Source organism: Podarcis vaucheri (genome assembly GCF_965113315.1).
Source record: "Podarcis vaucheri genome assembly, chromosome: 3".
Classification (NCBI taxonomy): Eukaryota; Metazoa; Chordata; class Lepidosauria; order Squamata; family Lacertidae; genus Podarcis; species Podarcis vaucheri.
In genome coordinates, this window is record NC_138761.1 from 64,234,072 (window position 1) to 64,257,560 (window position 23,489).

General features: G+C 41.0%; 1 protein-coding gene across 4 annotated transcripts in view; it reads right to left on the reverse strand.

The window, feature by feature from the left end:
- Window positions 1-7,249: 7,249 nt before the first annotated feature.
- PDE7B (phosphodiesterase 7B) overlaps window positions 7,250-23,489 on the reverse strand; it is a 171,538-nt gene continuing 155,298 nt past the window's right edge. For all 4 annotated transcript variants that reach the window (XM_082215964.1, XM_082215965.1, XM_082215962.1 and 1 more), the window contains 5 exons: window positions 21,629-21,720; window positions 19,302-19,446; window positions 13,443-13,539; window positions 11,322-11,402; window positions 7,250-8,416 (listed from right to left, as the gene is read on the reverse strand). In XM_082215964.1, coding sequence (XP_082072090.1) covers window positions 8,199-8,416; window positions 11,322-11,402; window positions 13,443-13,539; window positions 19,302-19,446; window positions 21,629-21,720 — 633 coding nt within the window. In that variant the 3' untranslated portion in view covers window positions 7,250-8,198. The remainder of the gene's footprint in view (window positions 8,417-11,321; window positions 11,403-13,442; window positions 13,540-19,301; window positions 19,447-21,628; window positions 21,721-23,489) is intronic.

A 23,489-nucleotide genomic window follows, 5' to 3' on the forward strand; every position in this document is an offset into this window, starting at 1 on the left:
AGTTTCTCAAAAGCTGCAGTTGCCTGGTGATAAACAGGATTCCTGCATATCCAGAGGTAAATTCCCCTCTCTGTGGGCTCATTACCACATATTTCTCTACTATTGGGCTATGCCACTTGTTCTGTTATCAGTCCCCCGCACCCTGATTTGTATGGCACCCCCATTCTGTTGGTGTCTTTAGAAGATTACAGCTGCACCAGCACTTGGAACTAGACCAGCTAGCTGACCAGCTATTTCTTAATGTAGTATTATGTGGACTGTAGTGACCGTGGTATTTCTTGTGTGAGTTCTTTGCTCAGTGTGCTTGCTGCTGTCTTCCCCTTCTCCCTGTGGTCTGTTAATATTTATCAGTGGAGTGAAATCTCTACAAGTGCTCAGTCCTCATGATGCATGGTTCTGTGTCTTCTGGTGCTTGTGCGTCTCCTGATATTGTATGGGAGCTCTAACTCTTGGCAGTTGTGTTTTGCAGTTCTCTCTTACATTTCATACGGTCTTCTCTCCAAAACCAAAAAATCAATGCATTGCATGGCATAGAGTTACCATTGCCTGGCACAGAATTAGTAATCACCTCTGTCGCCTGGATTTCTTGGATCTCTGGATCCTGAGATGTAAATGGGACTTGAGGTTCCTTTATCTGGAGCATATTCTAGGGCTTATTTTTTATAAAGCAGAAGTGCCATCTGGTGATACACTGCTATTCATAAGAATTTTGGTGCACTAACATACCTCCCATAATCCAGTAATCTGCCCTCAAGTTATTTTTAGTATCTTAAATAATACATTTTATCTGGTAAAACTTTTTGCTTCATCTAAGGAGTTTTGCATCTTTTAAAATACTGATGTTTTTTTTCTACTGCATTTTACCATGCATTAAGCATTATTTCAAGTTAAATAAGTAGAAGGGGGAAACTCAGCTATAGAAAATATCATCATGCAAATAGAGACAGCACTTTGGTTGTGGTTTATTATTTTTAATTTGCTTATCTTTCAATTGATAAATGAGCATTGGCTTATATTTCACACTAGGGTTAAAATAGGTTGAATAACTTCTCTGTACTTGGTGTTGACTAACTTTTATATTTATTGATATTTGATAAAACACACTGCACAGAACTCTGACACTTGGAAAATTATGGAGTGCAGTATGTTCTCAACTGCTGGAAAAGCCCGAAAATGGGATCAACATTTCTAGCATATTAACTCATAATGCAGATTGGCATAGGCAGCCCAAGTAACAAATGGCATGAAATTGAACGTTGGGCTATAGGAGTCATGTTACCCTTTCCCACCCTCATCAGTTTTTGATTTGGTAATGGAGAATTTCTACTAGCAGTCAGAAATACATGGTTTGTTTCCTTGACTCACAAATATAAAAGTTATTATGATACCTCTGTGACCAAGAAGGGCTTCAAGAGATCCTGATGGGGGGGATCCTGATTAAAGAAAAGTGAGAAAATAGGGGATGTTTTGACATCTAAAAGTTGAAGTGCACTCTGAGAACTTCTTACTAATTGTATGACGTGCTCTAAGAGGGCCAAACCACATGGCTTGCTGTGATAAGAAGTATTACCCACTCCTGAACCAATTCTGAACTGTAGGGGGATTTTCAGAAATAGTCTAGAGTTTTTAGCGGGCTTGTAGAATTCAGCCTGTACTTATAAACAGCATCTGAAAGTGGCAAAAATTCTTGTGAAGATGCAAGCACAAAGCAAATGCTTGACTAAATTGGCTAAAATGTGAGAAATGCACATATGCAAACATCATCCTTCTGTATTTTTTTTATTAACAGTTATCCTTTGACATGAATACTTACAGCAGTATGTTAAAGATACAGTTTAGTTCTTGGCATCACTGCATAGCAGTCACAATTTCACACAAGGCCTTGTTCAGACCTAACACTAAACCACAGTTTGTCTGTTTAACTTAACTGTAGTTTGTACATCCAAACCCTCCCCAGCCACCTAACTATGGCTTATATACAACCAGGATATTAGAATATGAAACCATGGTTTGAAGCTGGTTCATGATTCTCTGCTTGCTTGAACTGTGTTTTTCATTGCAGCCAAACTTGCTATCCTGGGTTAATCCTTTTTGTTCCAGCCTTCTACCCCAGCCACCCACATGGGGTAAGAGTTGCTAGAAAATGCTCATGCAGCCAAGTGAATCTCACTGGCAGTTTACCAGCTCTTTCTTTCATTCCTCCTCTGCCTAGCATTAGGGTTCCCCCCACCCATGCCATGCCAAGCTCTTCCTTTCCATCCTGCCAGCCTAGCTCCACTTTGCAATGAGAAAATTTATGCCATTTTTTTACTAGCATGTATCCAAGAGCACATGTTGAAAGCATTCCTTTGTTCTTAGCATCTTACCCCAATTTTAAAGACAAATGCAGCTTCACAAAAATCCTATCTATAGCAAGTACATGAAGCTGACCTTTGTTCTTCCCCATTTATGTGCTTTTGGCAGTTCTGCTTCTGGGAAACACTCATGACCCTTCAGTACTTAGCTCTCTGAAGTCCTCCTTTGGTCAGTATCATGCTATCACCATGGACTCAGGCAGTCCAAGGATGATTACTCACTCAGAGTAATCATACTAGTACCAAGGTTTGAAGATTGTAAACAACGTGTGATAGCAATTATTGGGGAGAGTGTTTTTTTAAAAAAAAAATTACATAAACACTCTGTGTTACTTTGTATTCCCTTGGAAAGATGATGTTGTTTATGTGTGTCAGCTGCATTAGCAATATTTCAGCTCTCCTGCTGTAGAATAGTAGTTGCTGGTGTTACAGAAGCAAAGGACAAGAAAGAGAGAGGGATTTTTATTGACACATGAAGACAAGTGCAAAAGGGAACTCTAGAATATGAATTGCATTGAGGCGATACTTAGCCAGCTGTCCAAAGAAATGTCCTTGAAAGGGTTCAGTTGTTGCATTCATCAGTGCTGTGCAAAGATGAACATTCTTTAAAGCTTTTTAAAATTCTCACCTCACAATAAGCACTCTGGGGTAGAACCATGCACTATGCTGTTCTACTATAAACTAGCCTCACTCCTAGATACAGATGCCACCCTTGGCTACTGGGCAGTCAGCAGCATTGGTGGCCAAGACAGGCTGCTCCATTGCTGGCTAGGCAGATCTTCTCTCCTGCTCCTGGAATTTCTGGAGAGGCATCTTCGCTGGCAAAGCTTCAGTAAGTGCCATTATCATGGTAGCCATGTACAAACATCAAGAGGACAAAGAGGCTGATGGTGACTGTACCAGAAACAACTGCTATATCAGCCTGAATGTGCTGTCAGATGCCTCAGAGGAACTGTGCAATGGGACCAAAAGGGCCGATGAATTGCCTGTGTATTTCCTACAGCCTTTTGAGGACTAGTTCACCACCTTCCTTATGTTCCAAGATAGGAAAAGAAGAAGAGCAACCACCATCCAGAGCTCTAACTACAGGTAAGAAACTTGACATAATGCAGACCTTGGCCCCATTGATAGGTCTGGAAGAAGTCGGAGTCAGGAATTGATTTTTAGAAAGTTGGGAGCTGACTTCAAATATGTTCAGGTATGAAACAGAGGTTGGTGGTTTGGGGTATGTTCATGTCTGTGGAAAGAGTCCATCTTATTATGGTTGGTGTTTCATTTGCAGCTAAGAGGGTCTCTGGAGGCAGAAATTGGGCAAGAGTCTTTTGTGTTTACTGGGTGATTGGTAAAGCTGGGTGGGTGGTTCTTTCAGCGCTGGTGTCGGATGATTGAGTATCCACTGGAATAGTATATGCATCCCTTCCATTATCATCAGTCATGTTTGGGGGTGGCTAACAAATTTCAAAGAAATGGCCATGGAACTGCAGCGAGATGTCTTGCAGCAAGAAATTATTTTATTCAGGAGGATTGAGAGGGAAGGATTTAGAAATGTGTAGGGCATTCTAAAGAATCTGGGAAGGGAGGGAAAGTTTATGGCTTGTGTTTGGCATGAGGTGTAACAAGTATGTTCCTGCCCCATTTTTGTAGCTAGGTAGTAGTAAGAGAACCAGTAATGTGAAGGCCATGCCATTCCTTGACCACTGCAGGGGCAGCAGAGTGGGCAACAAAGCAGCATTACGCAAAACAATCCATGGTATCAATTGTGAACAAAATGCATGGCTTGGCAAACAAACTGGTTTTAACGAACTGTGGCTTGGTGTTGTGCTCAAACACAATCTATTGCTTCCTTTCAGCTTAATGCATATTCATACACAATCATAGTAGCTGAAGTTTGGTCCTACATTTGGTTTTGTTAGGACCATGTGATACTATTTGGCGTAGCTTTATGTAAAAAGATGTGCTTTATACTCAAGTCTAACTTCTATTTGTATGTAAAATTTATGTACCTAAATATATATATGATTGAGTGTTACCAATGCTATGCTCATCATCTGTTAGCAGGAGAGGAATGGAGCCAATTTTCAGTGATCCCCAAATTAAAAAATCTTCTTTGGCGGATCCCCCCAGCCCTTCAGAACAGATTTAGGGAAGCATAGGTAGGTAGCAGAAGGGAGGGGAATAATTGGAAATTGCCTAAATCTCTGTTTTGCTGACAGGCCTTCCATCAGTTCAGTGGAGAGACAGCAGTGGATGCCATCCGCTGTGCTGAAATATTTGCCACAATAGAAAAGCAAGAGTTTCTTTTTGCAGTATGGTTCCCACACAAATAAATGCTGTTGAGGGTGTCTTATGCCCATATCTAGCTAAAGAACTCAGACTCACCCGTGAATAGACTGCTTGGTACATGACCTACCAGAATAAAATTGTCCATGATAGCCATTCTTCCATTCAGAAATGAAAGAAGATAATGCCCAGAGAAATCTTGTTTTTCAGACTTAGGGAGAACATCAACATACTCTAGAATTTTTGTTTATTTGTCACTTCCAGGCAAATGTGATTAGGAATTGCAGCCTTTATTTAAAGTGTGTTTCACTGAAATCAGTGAGACTTCTCACAAGTATATGAATATAGTTTTGGACTATTTGAGTAAATTGCAGCTAGGGTTTTAAAGTGCACTGGTATCACAATGTGGCCCACTTGCCCACCTAAATTGAAAAAGAAAGGAATCTGATAAGAATTGTAGAAAAACGTCAAAGTGGAGTAAAATATTGAAACATTCAGTAATTTATCCTTTTCAGCAATCTGTTCATCCCTCTTTTATGGTTGACTTCAATCTTCAGAAAGACACAGAGATACCACGGTAGGTAATTAAGGTTAAAATAATAATCTGTGGAATTCTAATTAGCTTTTTCTTATCCTGATATGTGGAAGAAAATCTTGAACAGTCTTTGCTATAGTTTTGACAAGTTAATGCTGCTATTACTATTTATATAAAGCTCCTTTCTTCACAGAGTGAAATGTGGCTTCAAAGTCCATTTTCACACTAATCTAAAGAGATCACACTAGTATTTTATTTTTTCAACCTAAGCTTTCCTTTCTGCCTTGGGACTTACTAAGGTTTACATTCCTTTGGCTTGGAGACTCTGTGGCTCTTGCTGTGTATTTCTTAGTTCTGGTTTTTGGCAAATCACTGATATTTCACTTCTTAATGCTTGCTTTTAGTATCTCTTTTTTAAACTAATGGAAGTAGCACTTCAAGACATTCATTCACACAACCATGTTTCTCCTACAGTAGGTTGTAATTTATCATGTGCTGGTGGCACGGATATTATTAAACAAACAGTGCACTCATCTGTGTCAGGGAAGCTGAGACACAAAAAACTGATTACCGCTCTAGCTGTGTGAATTGGCTATATGGAGTTACTATAGGCCTCATTAAGGCAATGAAAGTGTGGGTGTTTCCTAAGCACAGATGTACCATATCTCGTCCAGAGAACTCTGAGTTTAATCAAAATGTAATGCTGTTGTGTAGCTGTATGTCATAGAGTTCTTGAGCACTGTTGTTCAGTGAATTTCTTGCAGTACGTTGCAACTAAAATGTGTGCCTGAAGCTCTGTTTGCTCAGTACACTTTCTTCCACGTTGTACAAAGGGAGAAAAAGCTTTATATTTCAATCTCTGAGCAGAAGTAAGCTCTTAATTTTACTTGCAAACAAAATGTTCTTTTGCATTGTTGTGAGTTTGCTTTTCTGCTGTGTTCCAGTTCAGGCAACACCTAAGATTTCATGGTAGTTAACTTGTTCCTTATTTTGATGATGAATTTTTTGAAATCAAAAGATAGTTAAACTTTATGATGATTCACATTTCCATTGCAGGATGCATACAGAAGAATGGGCTGACGTGTAATTGTATGTACTCACTTGCCTTTTGAAATTAATCTGTCATAGAAACTCCCTCATAATTGTATAACAGTTTGGTTATCATGGAAATTAAGCAGTACTTATGTAATAAGAAATTTTATGGTAAATCTGGAAGTAGATCACACCTAATAGTCACATAAATTATATGTGACTAGTGTAAAAAAATAATGGATTGGATGATTTTCAGGATGATTTTTCTTTAAATTGTTAAACACATCACACTCTCAAACAAGTCCAGGAAATCTTGTATTTTTCTCTGAATTTCAGCAACCCAAAATAAGATGTAACTATCATCATGAAATGTGCTTGGTGAAGTACTAGTAGATAAGCAAAACCATTAATGGTTCTACTTGTATATAGGAGAAAGTGATTACAGAAAATTCCCCCCCTATATATTCCGTAATCAGTTATTCCCATATTTCTGCTAATTTTGGTATGCAAAACTGAGTTCATGAGATTCAAAATGAGCTGTTTGTGATTGTTGTAGGGAGAGTACTTCTCATTATATGATAAAAAGAATGAGCTTATGTCTGACAGGAAATATGACTTTCAACAAATTTTTGGTGGGGTGTGCCTCTACTCCCAATGATTGTGGATACATCTCAGCATATTCAATTACTGCAAAATTTCAACAAGATCCATGACTACGATGAAGCCCTTGCTGGTTTTCCTTAAGTGTTTAGTTCTCCAAGCTTCATCGGGTTGCAGTTTGCCACCATGCTCCTAAATAAGGTAAAATTTTGTGAAAAATATGGACAGATCATTTGAAAATACAAGAAGGGTAGGGATTCGCAACAACTGAACTGAGGTGCAGCTTAACTAGAGCAGTGTGGCTTAACACTATGGAGCCGCAGGTGTATCAAGCATTTAAATAAATTGCCCTTCTAATCTACCCCGTGGGCAACTGAAAACAGGCTGGACTAAAATGAGATGACTTTTGATAGCCATCAGAAAGTAATGGATGCTAGAGGTTAAGGCCTTTATCTGCAAACAAAAGTGTATTAATAGTCTAACATCTTTACAAATGCTTCCAATACTAAAACTAACAGTATTTTGTTCACAGTGCCATTGTTTATATAGGTAGCTTTCCCATAATACTTTGTTATTTCGGTATGGGATCAGTAGCGCCTTATATGTACAGGAGACACACATGTGCGAATATAAACAGGTCACAGATACAGTCATCAAAAGAGACATCTGGAAACATTTAAACTGTACAACTCTTCCCTTTTGGATTTGATAGGAAATACTGTTCTTGCAGTGAGAAGAATGCCAGTCTTTTACCTAAAGTGGCATAAAATGGTTAACAAAATGGGGCACCACCATGAAAAAGCTTTGTGTACACAGAATAACCTTACATCAAGGTTCTTAGATTCCTTGTCCAGTGCACCAAATACAAAAATTAAAAAGGCTTTAATTGTTTAAAATGAGACGCTTTTCTCTTGCATGGCCAGATGTCCTTCTGACGGTGCTGGTGGTGGGTTTTAATGTGCAGCCCAGCTGCCAGACTGAAGACTGTACATTGCTCTAAGCTGTCATTCACAAACACACGTCACAGCATGACCCAAAGTGAATGCAATAGATAACCAAGAATGCATTGGTCTTGCCTGTATCCTCTAATCCTCTTATTAGTTGGTACCTGCCTACTGCCCCAGCTTCAGCACTACTGAAAAGCTTCTCATTCAAGCAGTTTGTGATCAGAAGTGATGAATGGCTTCAGATAGTAAGATGAGGAAGTGGGATTTGGCTGAACTTTAGGACCAAACCCCGAAGTGGTGTAGGTTTAGTTGAGGAGGACATCTGTCGCTTTGGCTTTCCTCCCCGATTTCTTCGCTTCCTGCATTGTTGACCATGGCCCAACAGACCCCTTAGGGTTTTGTTCACTGTTGTGAAAGGTAGTAGCACTGCAGCAGAGTGCTAAGCCAGCACTATGGGGCTTCTCCTTCACTTAAAGTCTGTTCTTCATTTTCAGTCATTGGGACTGTGTGGTCAGTGCTCCTGCTGCTGCTGTATTGCTTATGAAGCAGACTTCTCCACTTGGTCTTGTTCCTCCTCAGATGGTTCAGCATGTTTTCAGATAAGGGTGTGTTCCCAGTAAAGTTGGCCCATTCTTCAAAGAGTGGCTCTACAATGTAGGTCATGAAGCCTGAGGGAAAACACGAGGCAGAGCATATCAGCAGCTAAGTCAGCTAGGCCTTCCCGCTAGTACAAAGCTTGAAATAAAACCTGTGGACCATGTTTCTTCAGCAGTGATGGGGAGCAGGGCAGGGGGAAGATGGCAACATTGGAGCCTCATGTAGCTTCAGGCCTTCAATTTATTTAAATTTAATGTAAATTTATTTTAATTGAGCTGACACCGCCACCAGTTGCTTCTACGTCACCTCCTTTTTTCTGCTGCTTTCAGCAATAGAAATTGTCTAATAAAAAAGGGCAGTGGTAGACCACTTGAACTGTACGGACTTGCCCTATGCAGAAGCTTGAATTAGTTGTCTAATCCAATTTTAAGTTTAAATTGAATTAAATTTGCATTTGTTTAATTCCTGCAGAGACGTTGACCTAGCTTATCTATTAGTGCCCCCTCTCCTGAGAGCTTATTTACTAGTTCAGGAAGTCTTAGGGCTACTTTGCACAATCCAGAAAAGGATATTACAATTGTATATTTTCATGGTGACCACCGTTATAATGTGAACGGGAACTGGAACTGAGAATTCCTGATAAACATCTGTTCAATGTCTGAAACAGTAATTAGAGTTGGGCCATAATTTGCTGCGAACAGATTTCATGTGATGCTGCTACTGTTATAAAAATATCAGACATTTATCTTTTTGAATTTGATCTCTGTCTTCTTTGAGTAATTAAATATGAATTTACCCAGACACCAAAACAATTTAATCTGTCATTGATTTTAACCATAGCTGGTCCAACTTTTGAATACCCCAAAGCTCAGAGAAAAGTAGAAGCATTTCTTTGAGCAAAACATTTAAAGGTTATAACTATCTTTTTTTATTTGGCAGGCACAGGACCAAAAGACAGATGATTTATTTTTAACTGGAAAACAACCATTGAGTTATTCAACTAATGAGCCTTGTCCTTCAATTCTGTCCTAGTCTTAAGAGGACTTTGTAAATAGTCTATCCAGGTTTGGGGGAGAATGGAAGTTTTTTATATCTCAGTGACTTGAATCATTTGAAAGAGGTGAAGGTAAATTAAATCCTCCAATTGCTTATTCAAAATGTGCAAAACTGGGGTGCATTCCACCTCTCAGCTTTACAGGCGCATGTGCTTTGATGTGTACAAAGGGGGAAAGGGGAAGATGTGGAGGATTCCTGGAAAACCACAAACAACTTGGTCCTTCACAAATACAGGATTTCAGATTTTGTTTCCTTGTTAAGTATTTAATTGAGGCTGTGTTGCAGAAGGCAAGCAACAAGGTTCATGTAGAGATACTTCATGCAGCACCCTTTTTTACTGGTTTGGTGGTCATGAATTCAGTTTTTTTTAATTATAGCTGTAATTGTAATGGAACCAATGTCTGTCCCATTACACATAGATTTTTCTCCTCAGAGCGCTGAAAGTGATTTGAAAACAGGAACACTGAGCATGGTGTCTACATTATATCTACTCCTTCCGTAAGGAGGCTTCAGGTGGTGGTGGGACTATTCTGTTTCTTCAAAATTTTGCAAAATGGGTTTTGACATAGCAACAGGACATGGGGAAAGAGCTATTACCACCACATGCAGCTCTCCATCTGCTGTCTGTTTCCAGCCTTAAAAATGTCTGAGGCTTCATTTTCATATTTAATCTTTCACTCTCCTACCCCACCCCCCGCATTTCATTTGTCTGACAAAGCATCAGATCATGCGAGTGAAAGATTCCATACGGCTGATCTGCCCTGTATGTACCTTTTTTGTATACCGTATTTTTCGCCCTATAGGACGCACTTTTCCCCCGCCAAAAATGAAGGGGAAATGTGGGTGCGTCCTATGAGGCGAATGCAGGCTTTCGCTGAAGCCTGGAGAGCAAGTGGGGTCGATGCGCACCGACCGCTCTTGCTCTCCAGGCTTCAGGAAGCTATCCCCCCAGCCGCGCAAGGTCCCAGAGCGATGCCGAAGGTGTGCGCACCTTCGCCATCGCTCTCCGACCCGTTCGGGGGGCTGAGGTCGGGGGAAGCTCCGGCTCCCCCCGCCCCCAGCCGCGCAAGCTCCGAGAGCGATGGCGAACATGCGCGCACCATCGCCATCGCTCTCTGACCTGTTCTGGGGGCTGGGGAAACTCCGGCTTCCACCACCCCCAGCCCCTGCAAGCTCTGGGAGCAATGGCAAAGGTGAGCCCACCTTCGCCATCACTCCCAGAGCTTGCGGGGCTGGGGTTAGCCGGAGTCTCCCCCGCCCCCAGAACAGGTCAGAGAGCGATGGCGATGGTGCGCACACGTTCGCCATCGCTCTCGGAGCTTGCGCGGCTGGGAGCGGGGGAAGCCGGAGTTTCCCCCGTCCCCAGCCCCGCGAACGGGTCGGAGAGCGATGCCGAAGGTGCGCGCACCTTCGTCATCGCTCTGGGACCTTGCACGGCTCGGCCTCCCCCACCCCCAGCTTGGGCCTCCCCCACCCCCAGCCCCGCAAGCTCTGGGAGTGATGGCGAAGGTGCGCTTACCTTCGCCAGCACTCTCGGACCTGCTCTGGGGGCGGGGGAAGCTCGGGCTTCCACCACCCCCAGCCCCTGCAAGCCCCGAGAGCAATGGCAAAGGTGCGCTCACCTTCGCCATCGCTCTGGCTCCCATTCTGGGGGCTGGGGTTGGGGGAAGCTCGGGCTTCTCCCGCCCCAGCCCCGCGCCTGGGGGGGGGAAATAATTTTTTCCCCTTTCTCCCCCCCCCCCAAATCTAGCTGCGTCCTATGGGCCGGTGCGTCCTATAGGGCGAAAAATACGGTATACTTTTTTGTTGCAGCTTAAATTTGTCTCTTGGATTGTTTGCAAAACTTAATTTGACTAAACTATTTGTGCTTCATCATTTGGTTTATGATCAAGCTAATGATGGAAGGCATTGCATACTCACCAATTTGTATACTAGGTATTGTGTCTTTCTGCTGATTACAAAGAGGGCTTACTTCCAAGTCAAATTTCTTCTCCAGGTCACCTACCAGAAAGAAGGAACAACTTTTGAAGGCTTATCTGGGTGGTTGCGGTTCTTTTGTGTCTGTGTGATATACAGGACACAGGTTAACAAGAGTTTAGAAAAGTCTATTAATATACTAACCACGTTTGAGGCTGTAAATGTGCGTGCAAACAAACAAAAAGCTTTGTCATTGTCTAGTACTCTTGCACTGCTGCATAAAAGACACATTGTAAATAGCCTTTACAAAACCATGCGTCCTAACAGTGCTATCCTAAAAATGTCTACCAGAAGCCCTGCTGGATCAGATCAAAGGCCCATTAGTCCAGTGACATATTCTTACAGTATTTCTACAAACCAGGTAATGAGCACATCAGCACTCTCCCCATGTCTGCTGCTCCTCAGCAAGCCTGTATGATACTGATAGTATCCACTACCAGTAGCCACTGATCGCCTTATTTTCCATAAATTTGTCACTAAACTAGTGCTCCTTATTACATTTTGTTGTGAATTCTACAGTTTAACTATGTGTTGCAGGAAGAAGTATTTCTCTTTCCCCTGTCCTGAATCTCCCACCATTCAGCTTCATTTGATGAAAATGGTTTCTAGTATTTTTAGAGGTGGTGGAAAACTTCTCTCTATCCACGTTCTCCACGTGATGCATAATTTTATACATCTCTAGCACATCCCCCATTCATCTCCCTATTTCCACACTAAAAAGCTCAAAATATACCTTTCTTCACAGGGAAGTTGCTCCATCCCCTTTATTATTTTGGTTGCCCCTTTCTGAACCTTTTACAAACCCTTTCCGGCTTTATAAGATCCTTTTTGAGATGGTACAATCAAAACTACACAACATACCAAGTGCAATCACACCATAGATATGTATGATAATCTGATATATGTAAGGTTTTTCTCTCTCTCTTCATTTCTTGCCTCTAATATCTTCCTTGATTCTGCTTGCTAGCCTCTTGGCTTTTATGGGATACTCAGAAGGAAGTCCCATTGAGTTCCATGGGATGTACTCCCTGGTAAGTGTTAATTTCCCCTAGGAAATTTTACTTAATCCTGGTTTGTGTCATTCAGTTACTGGGCTGAAGATTCTTAGACTTTTGAGTTTCATAGATTAATGATTTTAAAATTTAATTTAAAACAACAACAACAACACACATATAATAGAGATTTTGTAATGACTTGTAACTTACCAAATTGTGATTTTGTATGACATGTTTGCAATGCCCTTTTGGAACAATTAGGACTATGTGAAGCTCAATGAATAAAAGATAACATGAAACTGTGATCTACTGGCATCTCCCTTGGTGTGCCTGACAAGTGCATTCTAATCATTAGCAACTCTAATGACATGCACAATGCTCAAAATGATACCTCACTTTGGAGGCAAGTAGAGATTTGTCCAGAACAGAAAAGTTTCTGAGTGAGTTGGGTTCATCTTGTCCTCAGATGTTATCATACCGTATAATGTGACCAGGTACCAGTAGACAAAAGCTTGTCTGAAAACCTTTCTGCAGGTAGTTTGTCACTTGTAAGGACTGCATTTTAAGAATGATGCATGCTTGCAGGCAAACTCTGACATCGTTGCCCAATATCTGGTAGGTAAAGGTAAAGGGACCCCTGACCATTAGGTCCAGTCGTGACCGACTCTGGGGTTTCGGCACTCATCTCGCTTTACTGGCTTCCGGGTCATGTGGCCAGCATGACTAAGCCGCTTCTGGCAAACCAGAGCAGCGCACGGAAATGCCGTTTACCTTCCTGCCGGAGCGGTACCTATTTATCTACTTGCACTTTGACGTGCTTTAGAACTGCTAGGTTGGCAGGTTGGCAATATCTGGGAGTCCAGCTAATTAAACAGCCTTAATTCTATTAACTTACTTCTGCCCTTTAATCCTAGCCACTTATTCAACGAGGCCTCAATTCTGTCAGCATATTTTTGTGGGAGGCTTAAAGTGAGCATTGGGCACTGTGGGATAAGTAAATGCCATTTCCCATTAACAAAACCGGATTGAGTGACTGGAAACACAAAGTGAAATGTATGAGCCTGCTGACCTTGCCTGTAGAATTCCTCACAAACCCGTTCACTCCACTGTTTGCTCATCTCCCAGAGCCGGCAAGGATTGCAGATGTCTGCACACTTTAGCGCAATCTGGAAATAAGGACAAGATGGTATGAATGATGCAGTAAAAGATACTGCACTCCATACATTCAAAATGAATGTGTAGTATAGGCCTAATATCTGTTGTGCCAAGAACACCACTGTTTATGGGCACAAGGATTGCTCAGTCCAGTATTAAAAGTTTAATTCAGCACATTTTTGGGAGTTACTAGATTTTTCATGAATAAGAATAAAATTGAAAGGGGAGAAACTTCAAATGAAATAAACACACAACTTCAAAAGTACCATCTAAAAGCAACTCCTAATAACCCACAGAATACTTGGGTCAAAATAATAATAATAGTGATGGTATAAAACAAAGTCAATTCTAGCCAATAGGCTAACATATAGAGTTCTGTTTTCCATAAAGCAAATACATTGTCTTAAATGTTAATTAACCATTTTTATGGATCCAGGTTTCCCCATGGGAACCTTGGTACCTGAAAATTTCCAGAATGCTTCTGCATTCTGTTTTTATTCTGCCATATATGATACATTGACTTTGGTATTGCCATTGTCATGATTTTCTGCTAGACTCTAGAGATGCGTAACCCTGAGTTTCCTCCATTTGCCAGCTTTGTTTTCCCAACATAACATAACTTGGCTCCTGTTCAGATATAGATCAGATAACACACCCTTTAATTTCAGGTGCATAATAATTTTTAGCTGGTTCTGGTCTTAGATTTGTAGATTGTTGCATGATATGCTATATATATCAGGTGTTTCCTGAATGTTCTACCCTGAATGTTCCATGAGCTTCATTCAGGTGGCCCACAGCAGGTCTGTGAATCCAATCTTTTGAAAACTTTGACCAAAAATAGACAGAGCACAAACTACTTGATATGTTCTAGCATAACTTCAACTTTTTAAAGTTTCTGATACCTTGGTAGTCCTTATATTAGCATTGCTACTTAATTATAATAAACATCAGTTCATTAATCATTTCATTAGATCTTTCAATTAAATAGTCTAAATCCTGAATTAAACCTCATAAGATTAATATCCACAAAATTGATCAGTTGATTGAACAGCAAGAGCATTTCATACCCAAATACTTAATTCTTGATACGCTATTCATTAAGCAACCAGAAAGTGCATTACTCAGTTTAATCAATTTGCTCACTTCTAAATTTTACCCCCACAAGTTGTTCATCAACATCAGGAATTTTCCTTGTGAGGTAGAATGCTTTAGCCTATATACTTTGACTAAAGACAAAATCAGGAAGACACTGTAGGAGAAGAATGCTTGAGTACCATGCTGTGGTCCTAGTGACTTATTTCATTGGATGAGGGTATATATCAGGACAGCTGTTTTACGTTGTGTGACTTGTTCTTTTTATGATTACTAGGTGGCTTTTATTCTCATTTCCCTCATCCCAAATACTGCTTCTGATCACACAGGAAATATCTCAGCCCCTGTGAGGAGGAGTTCATTTTGTTGTCTCCTTTTATCTTTCATGCAAATATGGCTATGCCATGAACATGTGAAATACTATTTTGGTCAAAGAACATTAAGTACAAGGTGTGAGAGACTAGAGGCAAGATAGACAGGTAAGCCTGTAATTATGCTTCGGAAGAAGCAGCATCTGCTTCGTGATTTGTTCCTCTGACTCCTCCACAGTAGCAGCTATGTTAAGCAGTCTGCAGGCGGGCTTTCCATTTGAAATGGAATAATGATCTAAGCTTTTTTTAAAAAGCTAAAAGCTATGAAGTAGGAGGCATCTTCTACTGTCATTTCTTTTGTTAAGCAATCAGCGCAAGTTATATTTCAGGTTAATAACCATAATAGTGGGACCTTAGTCTGAAGATCCTATTACCTACTGCATTACAGCTAGAACAACCAATTTGAGTCTTTCTGAGCCTAAATTAGATTTGGCTTTGTCACTGCCCTCTGAAGAACAGCCAAGCGAGACGTGATAGGTAGAATGTAGCAGATTAGAAATATTTAGGGATGGCTTGGCATTCACTTCTAACAAAGTTAGGGGAAATGATTCTTGATACTGGGCAAAAAGAAGGGCTACCAGCTTCTTTTCTGGCAGGGATCTCCTGCCTTTAGTAAGATGCCTGATTAGCAGAAATTGCAGAAGCTTCCTAGTTGGAGTTACGTTGATTGTCAAAGCTTCACCTGCTGGATTGTGCATGGCAGTCTGCTTAGATGTTCCATGAAGCACATTGGTAGTAGTATGCTGATAAGATAAATAATAAGGCTAACTAGGTGCAGGACTGTACCGTATCATTTTCATAGTTAACCGGACACCAGCCATTGATGCATAGTAATATGCAGCATAATTCATTATAACTTGAAGTTCACTGTTGTCTAAATGGCTTTAGGATACGTCTCTCTGGAATAACTTTCAGTGCACACTTGAGTAAGAAAAAAGTGTTAAATACATCTTTTCTGAGGAGCTACATCAGGTAAGTGGAGAGGAATAGCAGCACACTTTAACTGCTATATAGTAGCATCTAGCATCTCTGCTGCTATAATGGTATAAATATTCAATAAAGTACAATCCAGAGCCTCTTCTATAATGGAAACAAAATGCATTAAGAGTGAGGCTTTATTTTAGTAGAACAAGGGACTTGTATATTTTTGCTGAACTTTTTAGAAGTGGGGAATATCCTCCCACCAAAAATAAGTAGTTTAATTGCAGCTTTTTCTACTCAGACATCATCTGCAAAATCCATTTAAGATTTTCATGTGATGCCATTTATTTTTGCTGGTATTTCTCTGTAAAGGGAAGATATTTAGAGCAGAACTCTGTCTCAGTAACAAAGGCTGATGTACCTTCAGCCCCAAAGTTTACATGCTGCATTAAATGTTCCCATAATATATGCAGCCAGATCCTAGTTTAAAGCAACAGAAAATGGTTAGAATTTGGCTGGCATGCTGGCATGTTTCCAGTCATCCCACGACCCTGCACATGAGAATTATTATGTTTCCATCAGCAGGACCACTAATTTTTGAGAAGCCTGGTTCCTGAAATTTGGTACTTGTTTGTGTTCAAGTGCTGAGAGAATCTCTTTGGAAAGCAAACTATGAATGCTAAAGTTTATGCTGTATGAATCTCAGAGAGGAAAGGTAATAGAAAATCCAACAGAAAAGATATAGGTGAAACCCCCACCCCCCACTGTGTATCTTGTAGGCAGCTTAGCAGATTGGAGAGAACCAAGGCATTCAAGTAGTCCCCCACCCAACCCCACCCCAGCAACCAACATTGTTTATGATGCTCATTGCTAGAATAGTTAAACCTCAGCCATGTGTAACCAGAACCAGCATCACTTCTCAGCAGCCCCTTTATCTCCCTATACCATTTTTTGTACAGTGGTACCTTGGGTTAAGAACTTAATTTGTTCCAGAGGTCCATTCTTAACCTGAAACTGTTCTTAACCTGAGGTACCACTTTAGCTAATGGGGCCTCCCGCTGCCTCCGCTGTGCCACAACCATGCGATTTCTGTTCTCATCCTGAAGCAAAGTTCTTAACCCAAGGTACTACTTCTGGGTTAGCGGAGTCTGTAACCTGAAGCGTCTGTAACCCGAGGTACCACTGTACTCTACAGAAAAATATGTACATTTAATTTCTTCCATCTCAGTTACTATTGTGATTTTTTATATGGAAGTGTATAATACAGTGGCTGGGTTATATATGCCCCACGGAACACAACCTCAGTGGTCTCACTCAATCTAACTAGCCTAGGAATGCTTCCAGATGGAGGGCTTCTAGCACTGCCAAATTATTGCTCTTCTGTTGGAAGGCACAAGCTGATATGTCATTCACTGTCCATGTTTCCAGAGGTGTGGCACTTGTTTGGTGTCAGCATCTTGCTATGTTCTGTCTACACCATGATGGGCCATAGACCAGTGGGAAGTATTGTCCCCTCCCCTTTACTGACTCCACATAGTCACCACATACTTTCTCTTGCCTTTTGTCACCATTTCAGCACCCAGTTTTGAACTGGTGTGCATGCACTATTTTTTTCATGGCCAGTTTCGATATTCCACGATAATACAATTGCATAACTTAAAAGAGTGCAATCCAGTGCAAGAGGATCATAGCCTTACTTTCAAGGAAACATTGCTGTGTTTGGTTTCTAGGTCCTTCCTTTTTCTTCACAACCCAGCTAGCAATTTAATGTTTGCCTTTTCTAGGCAGTTTGGCAACTAGAAATTTGTTACATTGTAATTGTGCTCTTCATATACCAAAAAACTTAAAAGCGCAAACAGCAGTGTGTAGAGAGTGAGGACAACTCCCTATAGGAGAGACAGCAATTTAATTAGGGTGTTTTTAAAGAAAAGGGGCTATGCAAGGACATTACAGCCATCTTCTCTCAACCAAGCAATGCATCCCTTAGTTCCCTTTCTGTCCCAGGCATTCTAAAAAAAAAAACCTTGCTAACAGAGGATTCCTTGCAACCAAAGAAACTGCTCTTTGTAATTAAGGGGCCAAACAGTTGTGCAGTTGTAAAAATAGGAAGTAATTAATTAGGCTGAGCCTTAAAAGAAGTCAGAAAAGTAACACCGGGAATCTTTTACACTACAGTGATGTTCAATAGTTGCTGTTCTGCTGCCTTCTTTCCCTGTTGTCTCCTCTAATGTTTCGAAACCGATGCCTGCTTGTTTAAATGGCTTTCAAGAAACAAAAAGCCAACACTGGTGAGAGCTTTGCTAGCTTTTACTTGGGTGTACCAATAAAAATGCACGAACTGTAGCACAATTGTGTTCTGATCTTTTAAAATCATGTAAAAAACAAAACAAAAAACCAGCACTTTCAGCCTGAGACAAGAGGACTGAAGCCATATAAGATTCCATCTGGAACACACCTATTACATTTATAGTAAAAGTAAAAGTAAGCTCCAGGCAAATAGCTAAGGAGAGAGAATTCCCCTTATCTGCAGTGCAGGACATGAAATGGCTTTGCAGCCAGAAATGTAATGGCATCTCTAGCATATCATTTAGCTTCCCAGAATCAGCTCCCATTGTGCCTCAGTTTTACTTTTTTCCTGTCTGCAACTGCAGAAGGAATGTGCTGCTATTCCACTCCTTTCATCATAGATTTTTTGGGATATAGGTAAAATGACAGAAGTAGTGCTGGGAAATATAGGATGGTTACAGGATGATGACTGCATTGTTTAGCCCTTCTGTTAAACATGAGTAAACAGGGAATATCACTTGCACAATAAATGCCTCCTCTGGGAGCAGCTTAGGTAAACCAGAATACAGTGGTGCCTTGCAAGACGAAATTAATCCGTTCCGTGAGTCTCTTCGTCTTGCGGTTTTTCCGTCTTGTGAAGCACGGCTATTAGCGGCTTAGCGGCTATTAACGGCTTAGCAGCTTTAAGAAAAAGGAAACAAACTCGCAAGACGTTTCGTCTTGCGAAGCAAGCCCATAGGGAAATTCGTCTTGCGGAACGACTCAAAAAACGGAAAACTCTTTCGTCTTGCGCGTTTTTCGTATTGCGAGGCATTCGTCTTGCGAGGTACCACTGTACCCCAAACGCTACACATGTTCACAAGCACTTGTTGCCCCTATATCAATCTTGATGTAACTATATGGCGAGGAAAGCTCTGCTCCATAAGTAGCAGGAGAGAAGTGGTATGCTGTTCCCCTGTTCTGCATGTGTATTACAAAAGGACCCAACATACGAGTGTTTGACAGTTTGTCAAGCCATTCCGCACATTGAATGCATGAATACAAACACACACACACATGGGTTATGTGTTCACAGAAAGAGGTATGAAAATCTTTACATTTACCTGAAGCATAAAATGCCTATCAGGAGCATCCTCCATTTTCAAATCCTGATTTTTGAGATGAGCTTTCAACCGGATCAGAAATTCGTTCTGCCTGTTGATGTCTGTTGCCAAGATCAGGGAGCCCAGCTGCTGTTCAATATCATGCCTGTAGTTTAAAAAGTGTGTTTTGAGCAAGGCATTATTAATACCTCTTCATATCATCTCTCCTATCTTCTGGTGTTTGGGGATGCCAATTGTTGTAGCAATCCTTATTTAGCGCATCCAGTTTAATGCACCATTGCTGAACTCACATTGGTATACTTCTTCACAATTATGCTCCAAAAGTTTTCTCCCCACTCCCAGAAGCAAACACTCTGAACTGGTTTAGCAACTATCAACACATGACCACTAATTGCATCCTGGTAATTGGTTAGAATTGCTCAATTACTTAATTGGCTCTCTCATCATAACAACCTCAAATAGCAAGTGGTGAAGGAAAATGTATTGCTTTCCAGAGAAGCTTTTTGAGGCTTTATAGCAGTGATGGCCAAACTTGGCCCTCCAGCTGTTTTGGGACTACAACTCCCATCATCCCTAGCTAACAGGACCAGTGGTCAGGGATGATGGGAGTTGTAGTCCCAAAACAGCCAGAGGGCCAAGTTTAGCCATCACTGCTTTATGCTGACTTTATTTGCAGCGGGATGTTTTACATTGCCCTGGTCCAAGATAGAAGGTTCCTATTCATGTATACCTCAGGTGGTTATTATTATTTATTTTTTATTGAAGTTATATACAGTGGTACCTCGGGTTAAGTACTTAATTCATTCTGGAGGTCCGTTCTTAACCTGAAACTGTTCTTAACCTGAAGCACCACTTTAGCTAATGGGGCCTCCCGCTGCCACCGGAGCACGATTTCTGTTCTCATCCTGAAGCAAAGTTCTTAACCTGAAGCAATATTTCTGGGTTAGCAGAGTCTGTAACTTGAAGCGTATGTAACCTGAAGCGTATGTAACCCGAGGTACCACTGTACTGCCCTATACCCAAAGGTTAAATGGAATGTAAACAAAATAATGGGACGCGGGTGGCGCTGTGGGCTAAAGCCTCAACGCCTAGGGCTTGCCGATCGAAAGGTCGGCGGTTCGAATCCCCGCGGCGGGGTGCGCTCCCGCTGTTCGGTCCCAGCGCCTGCCCACCTAGCAGTTCGAAAGCACCCCCGGGTGCAAGTAGATAAATAGGTACCGCTTACCAGCGGGAAGGTAAACGGCGTTCCGTGTGCGGCTCTGGCTCGCCAGAGCAGCGATGTCACGCTGGCCACGTGACCCGGAAGTGTCCTCGGACAGCGCTGGCCCCCGGCCAATAAATGTGAGATGGGCGCACAAACCCCACAGTCTGTCAAGACTGGCCCGTTCGGGCAGGGGTACCTTTACCTTTACCTTAAACAAAATAAGGTAAGCCGGTATTTTTCTCTTTGGTCTGTCTTATCTGCTGTTACTTTAGTCAGACAATTAACTGTGACATTATTTTGTCCATGAAAAATAGAAGGATGGGAGATTTTTTTTTTTATCCACAATTCCTCCCCCCTACCGAAATTTGTTCCCATTTCTAAAAGTATATTTCATAAAATGACTTAGTAGCACAGTGAATTGATTAAGGCAGAGTCCAAAGACTAAATATTGGCACGTTCAGCTCAAATGTATGAGGAAAATTAAGCTATTCTAGTGGGTGTGAGCAGCACAAAATTACCTTGCAAAATGACTTTGGGGTCAGAGGTGGCAGCATATTTCTCCTTTAATGTGCTTTGCTGTCTCTTCAGCAGCAGCAGAGCTGCTTGTGTTGACTACCGAGTGGTGGCTGTTTTCCCCCAGAATGCCCTGGCTTGCAGTTCAAGAACATTATTTAGAAATGTTCAACGCACAAAAGAGCACCCACAAGGGATGTGTGGTGGTGATGGCCCCAGAATAATAAATTTCTGGGTAATTTTGAGAAAATACAATAGCAGTCACTGATTCTCTCCCCCCCCTCTCTCTCACACACACCTGAAATTTGCCAAACACTCCCTTCCATCACTGCAATTGTTGAAATGGGAACCATGTTTCATAAAATTTGTGTGTGTGTGTGTGTGTGTGTTTCAGCTGAACCCTAGAATGCATGCAATACCTGTGAAACTGGGCAATTTTAATGTTGTAATTTTACTTTTTTCAGACTGCTATCCCTAGGATGTGTATTTTCTTTCATTCACATCAATACTCTGCATACCTCCCTGTATGCAGGGGAGTTATGAAGTTGTAAGAGTCAAAAATTTCTGGAAAATACTATGTTTCTTAAGTTTCCTAGTGGATGGTGCTTACCTCTCTTCTGTTGGCAGATGTGCAAGCAGCCTTGACTCTCGAAGCATGCCTATTGTAGATCTCCAGTGATGATTTTCTAATACAGAGACATTCTGGAGGAGGAAACAAATAACCAAAAAGATTCTCAGCCCTATGAAGTCCATGTGCATGGAGGAACAGGCATCAGTGCATGTTTCCCTAACTGAATGGGAAACTGCACAGACCAATGGTTGCTGCATGAATTATTCCCCGGTCCTATTCACCAGTGAGGACTACATCGCTCCAATTACACACTTGAACCATTGTACATCAGTTGTTTGGAATGAAATGGGTAGCAGAGCTCCCTCAGCTTTACCAGTGTAACAGCATCATGAGTCCTCAACTAACTAATGTAATTCCCTTATACGTGTGTTAATTTTATATGTTAGTTCTGGTGCTGCTATGATTAACACTGACTGTACCTCGTGATCTATAATGACAAGGCAGGAAAGTAGGAAGAAAACAAGAGCTCATGTTTTCATTTGTAATTGCCTATGAAAGTTGGAGGCAAAGTCTGCGCGATAACGAGGCGTTTTTCATAGTGGGAACTGTGGTTCCAAGGTCCTTGTCATCATTGTTCAAAGCTCCCCTGCTGTCCTTGTGGCATCAGGGGCTCAAATCAGAACTTTGGGAAGCAAATTATGGTACTTGGTACATGCTGTTCCCATCTGGAAATCTCCGGTCACAAAAGGCAGCTTTGTCATGCATAAATGATGGAATGTACTAGAAATAACACATTTTCTTCTGGAATTATTCATGCAACAACCTTATTCCTTTATGCGCTCACATTTAGTGGTGTCTAATGTTTGACATGAATGCTGCTTTTTCATTATTTGCAACTAGCATTTTTGCACACATCAACATGCATCAGTAAATGACTGACAGGCTGTTATGTCAAAATGTATAAGAAGAACCATTGACTAGGCATGTGAGTGCTAAGGGGGGTTGGATTTTTTTAAAAAAGTAATTTAAACATGTTTTGGAACTTTTAAAATAAAGTAGATGCTGCTCCTTGTGTATGTGATAGTGATATAAGGGGCACTGTTCCAATGTCATGCTACATTTTAAAGCATGCTGTTCTAACAGGCTTGAAACAAACATCAGGCTTATATTTTTACACACTGTATCCACACATGCACTTTCAAAACACACCTGAAATTGCCCTTACATGTGGTATTTTACTACAGCTCTTCACATACTTTGAGATACTGCAACCAGGAGGCATTCAGCCACATACCAGAAAATTAGGCTTGTGCAATTGGGTTAAAGCACTCTGGCACAGCAAATCCACTTAAAAAAACCACCTGACTTTTTGCAGTTAGGAAAGTGATGGGGAAATGAAGTAAAAAGTGTGGGATAATGATTAACAGGAAGACTTATAACCACTATGCAAACAAATCATGTTGAAATTTGTAAACTACTTGGAGGTGGTGGTTTTTAAAAAAATAATCAAGCTGTATCTAAATTGTATGGAATAAATAAATAAAATTGGGATGAATGTTCATTGTCATATAACCACCCTGCAAACAAGTTGGACTGAATGTTCAATAAAAACCAGACCTGCAGAAGCTTTGTGAAAGCAAATCAGGATGAGTATTTAATTAAAAAACATTGTCTTGAGGAGCCTTGCAGTAACGAATGCCTCAGATATGCCTCCACAATTATATTGAACACTCTAAACCAACAAATGTAAAAAATAAAATAAAATAATGGAGGTAATTTTGTCTGAATCTTGTTTTGTTACAAGATTAAGGTTTCTTGCTTGCTTTATAATTTGTAAATTGGTTTGTTGAGCCTGTCTTCTGATGGAACTATGATATTGCTCTCTAGATTCTTTCTTTTG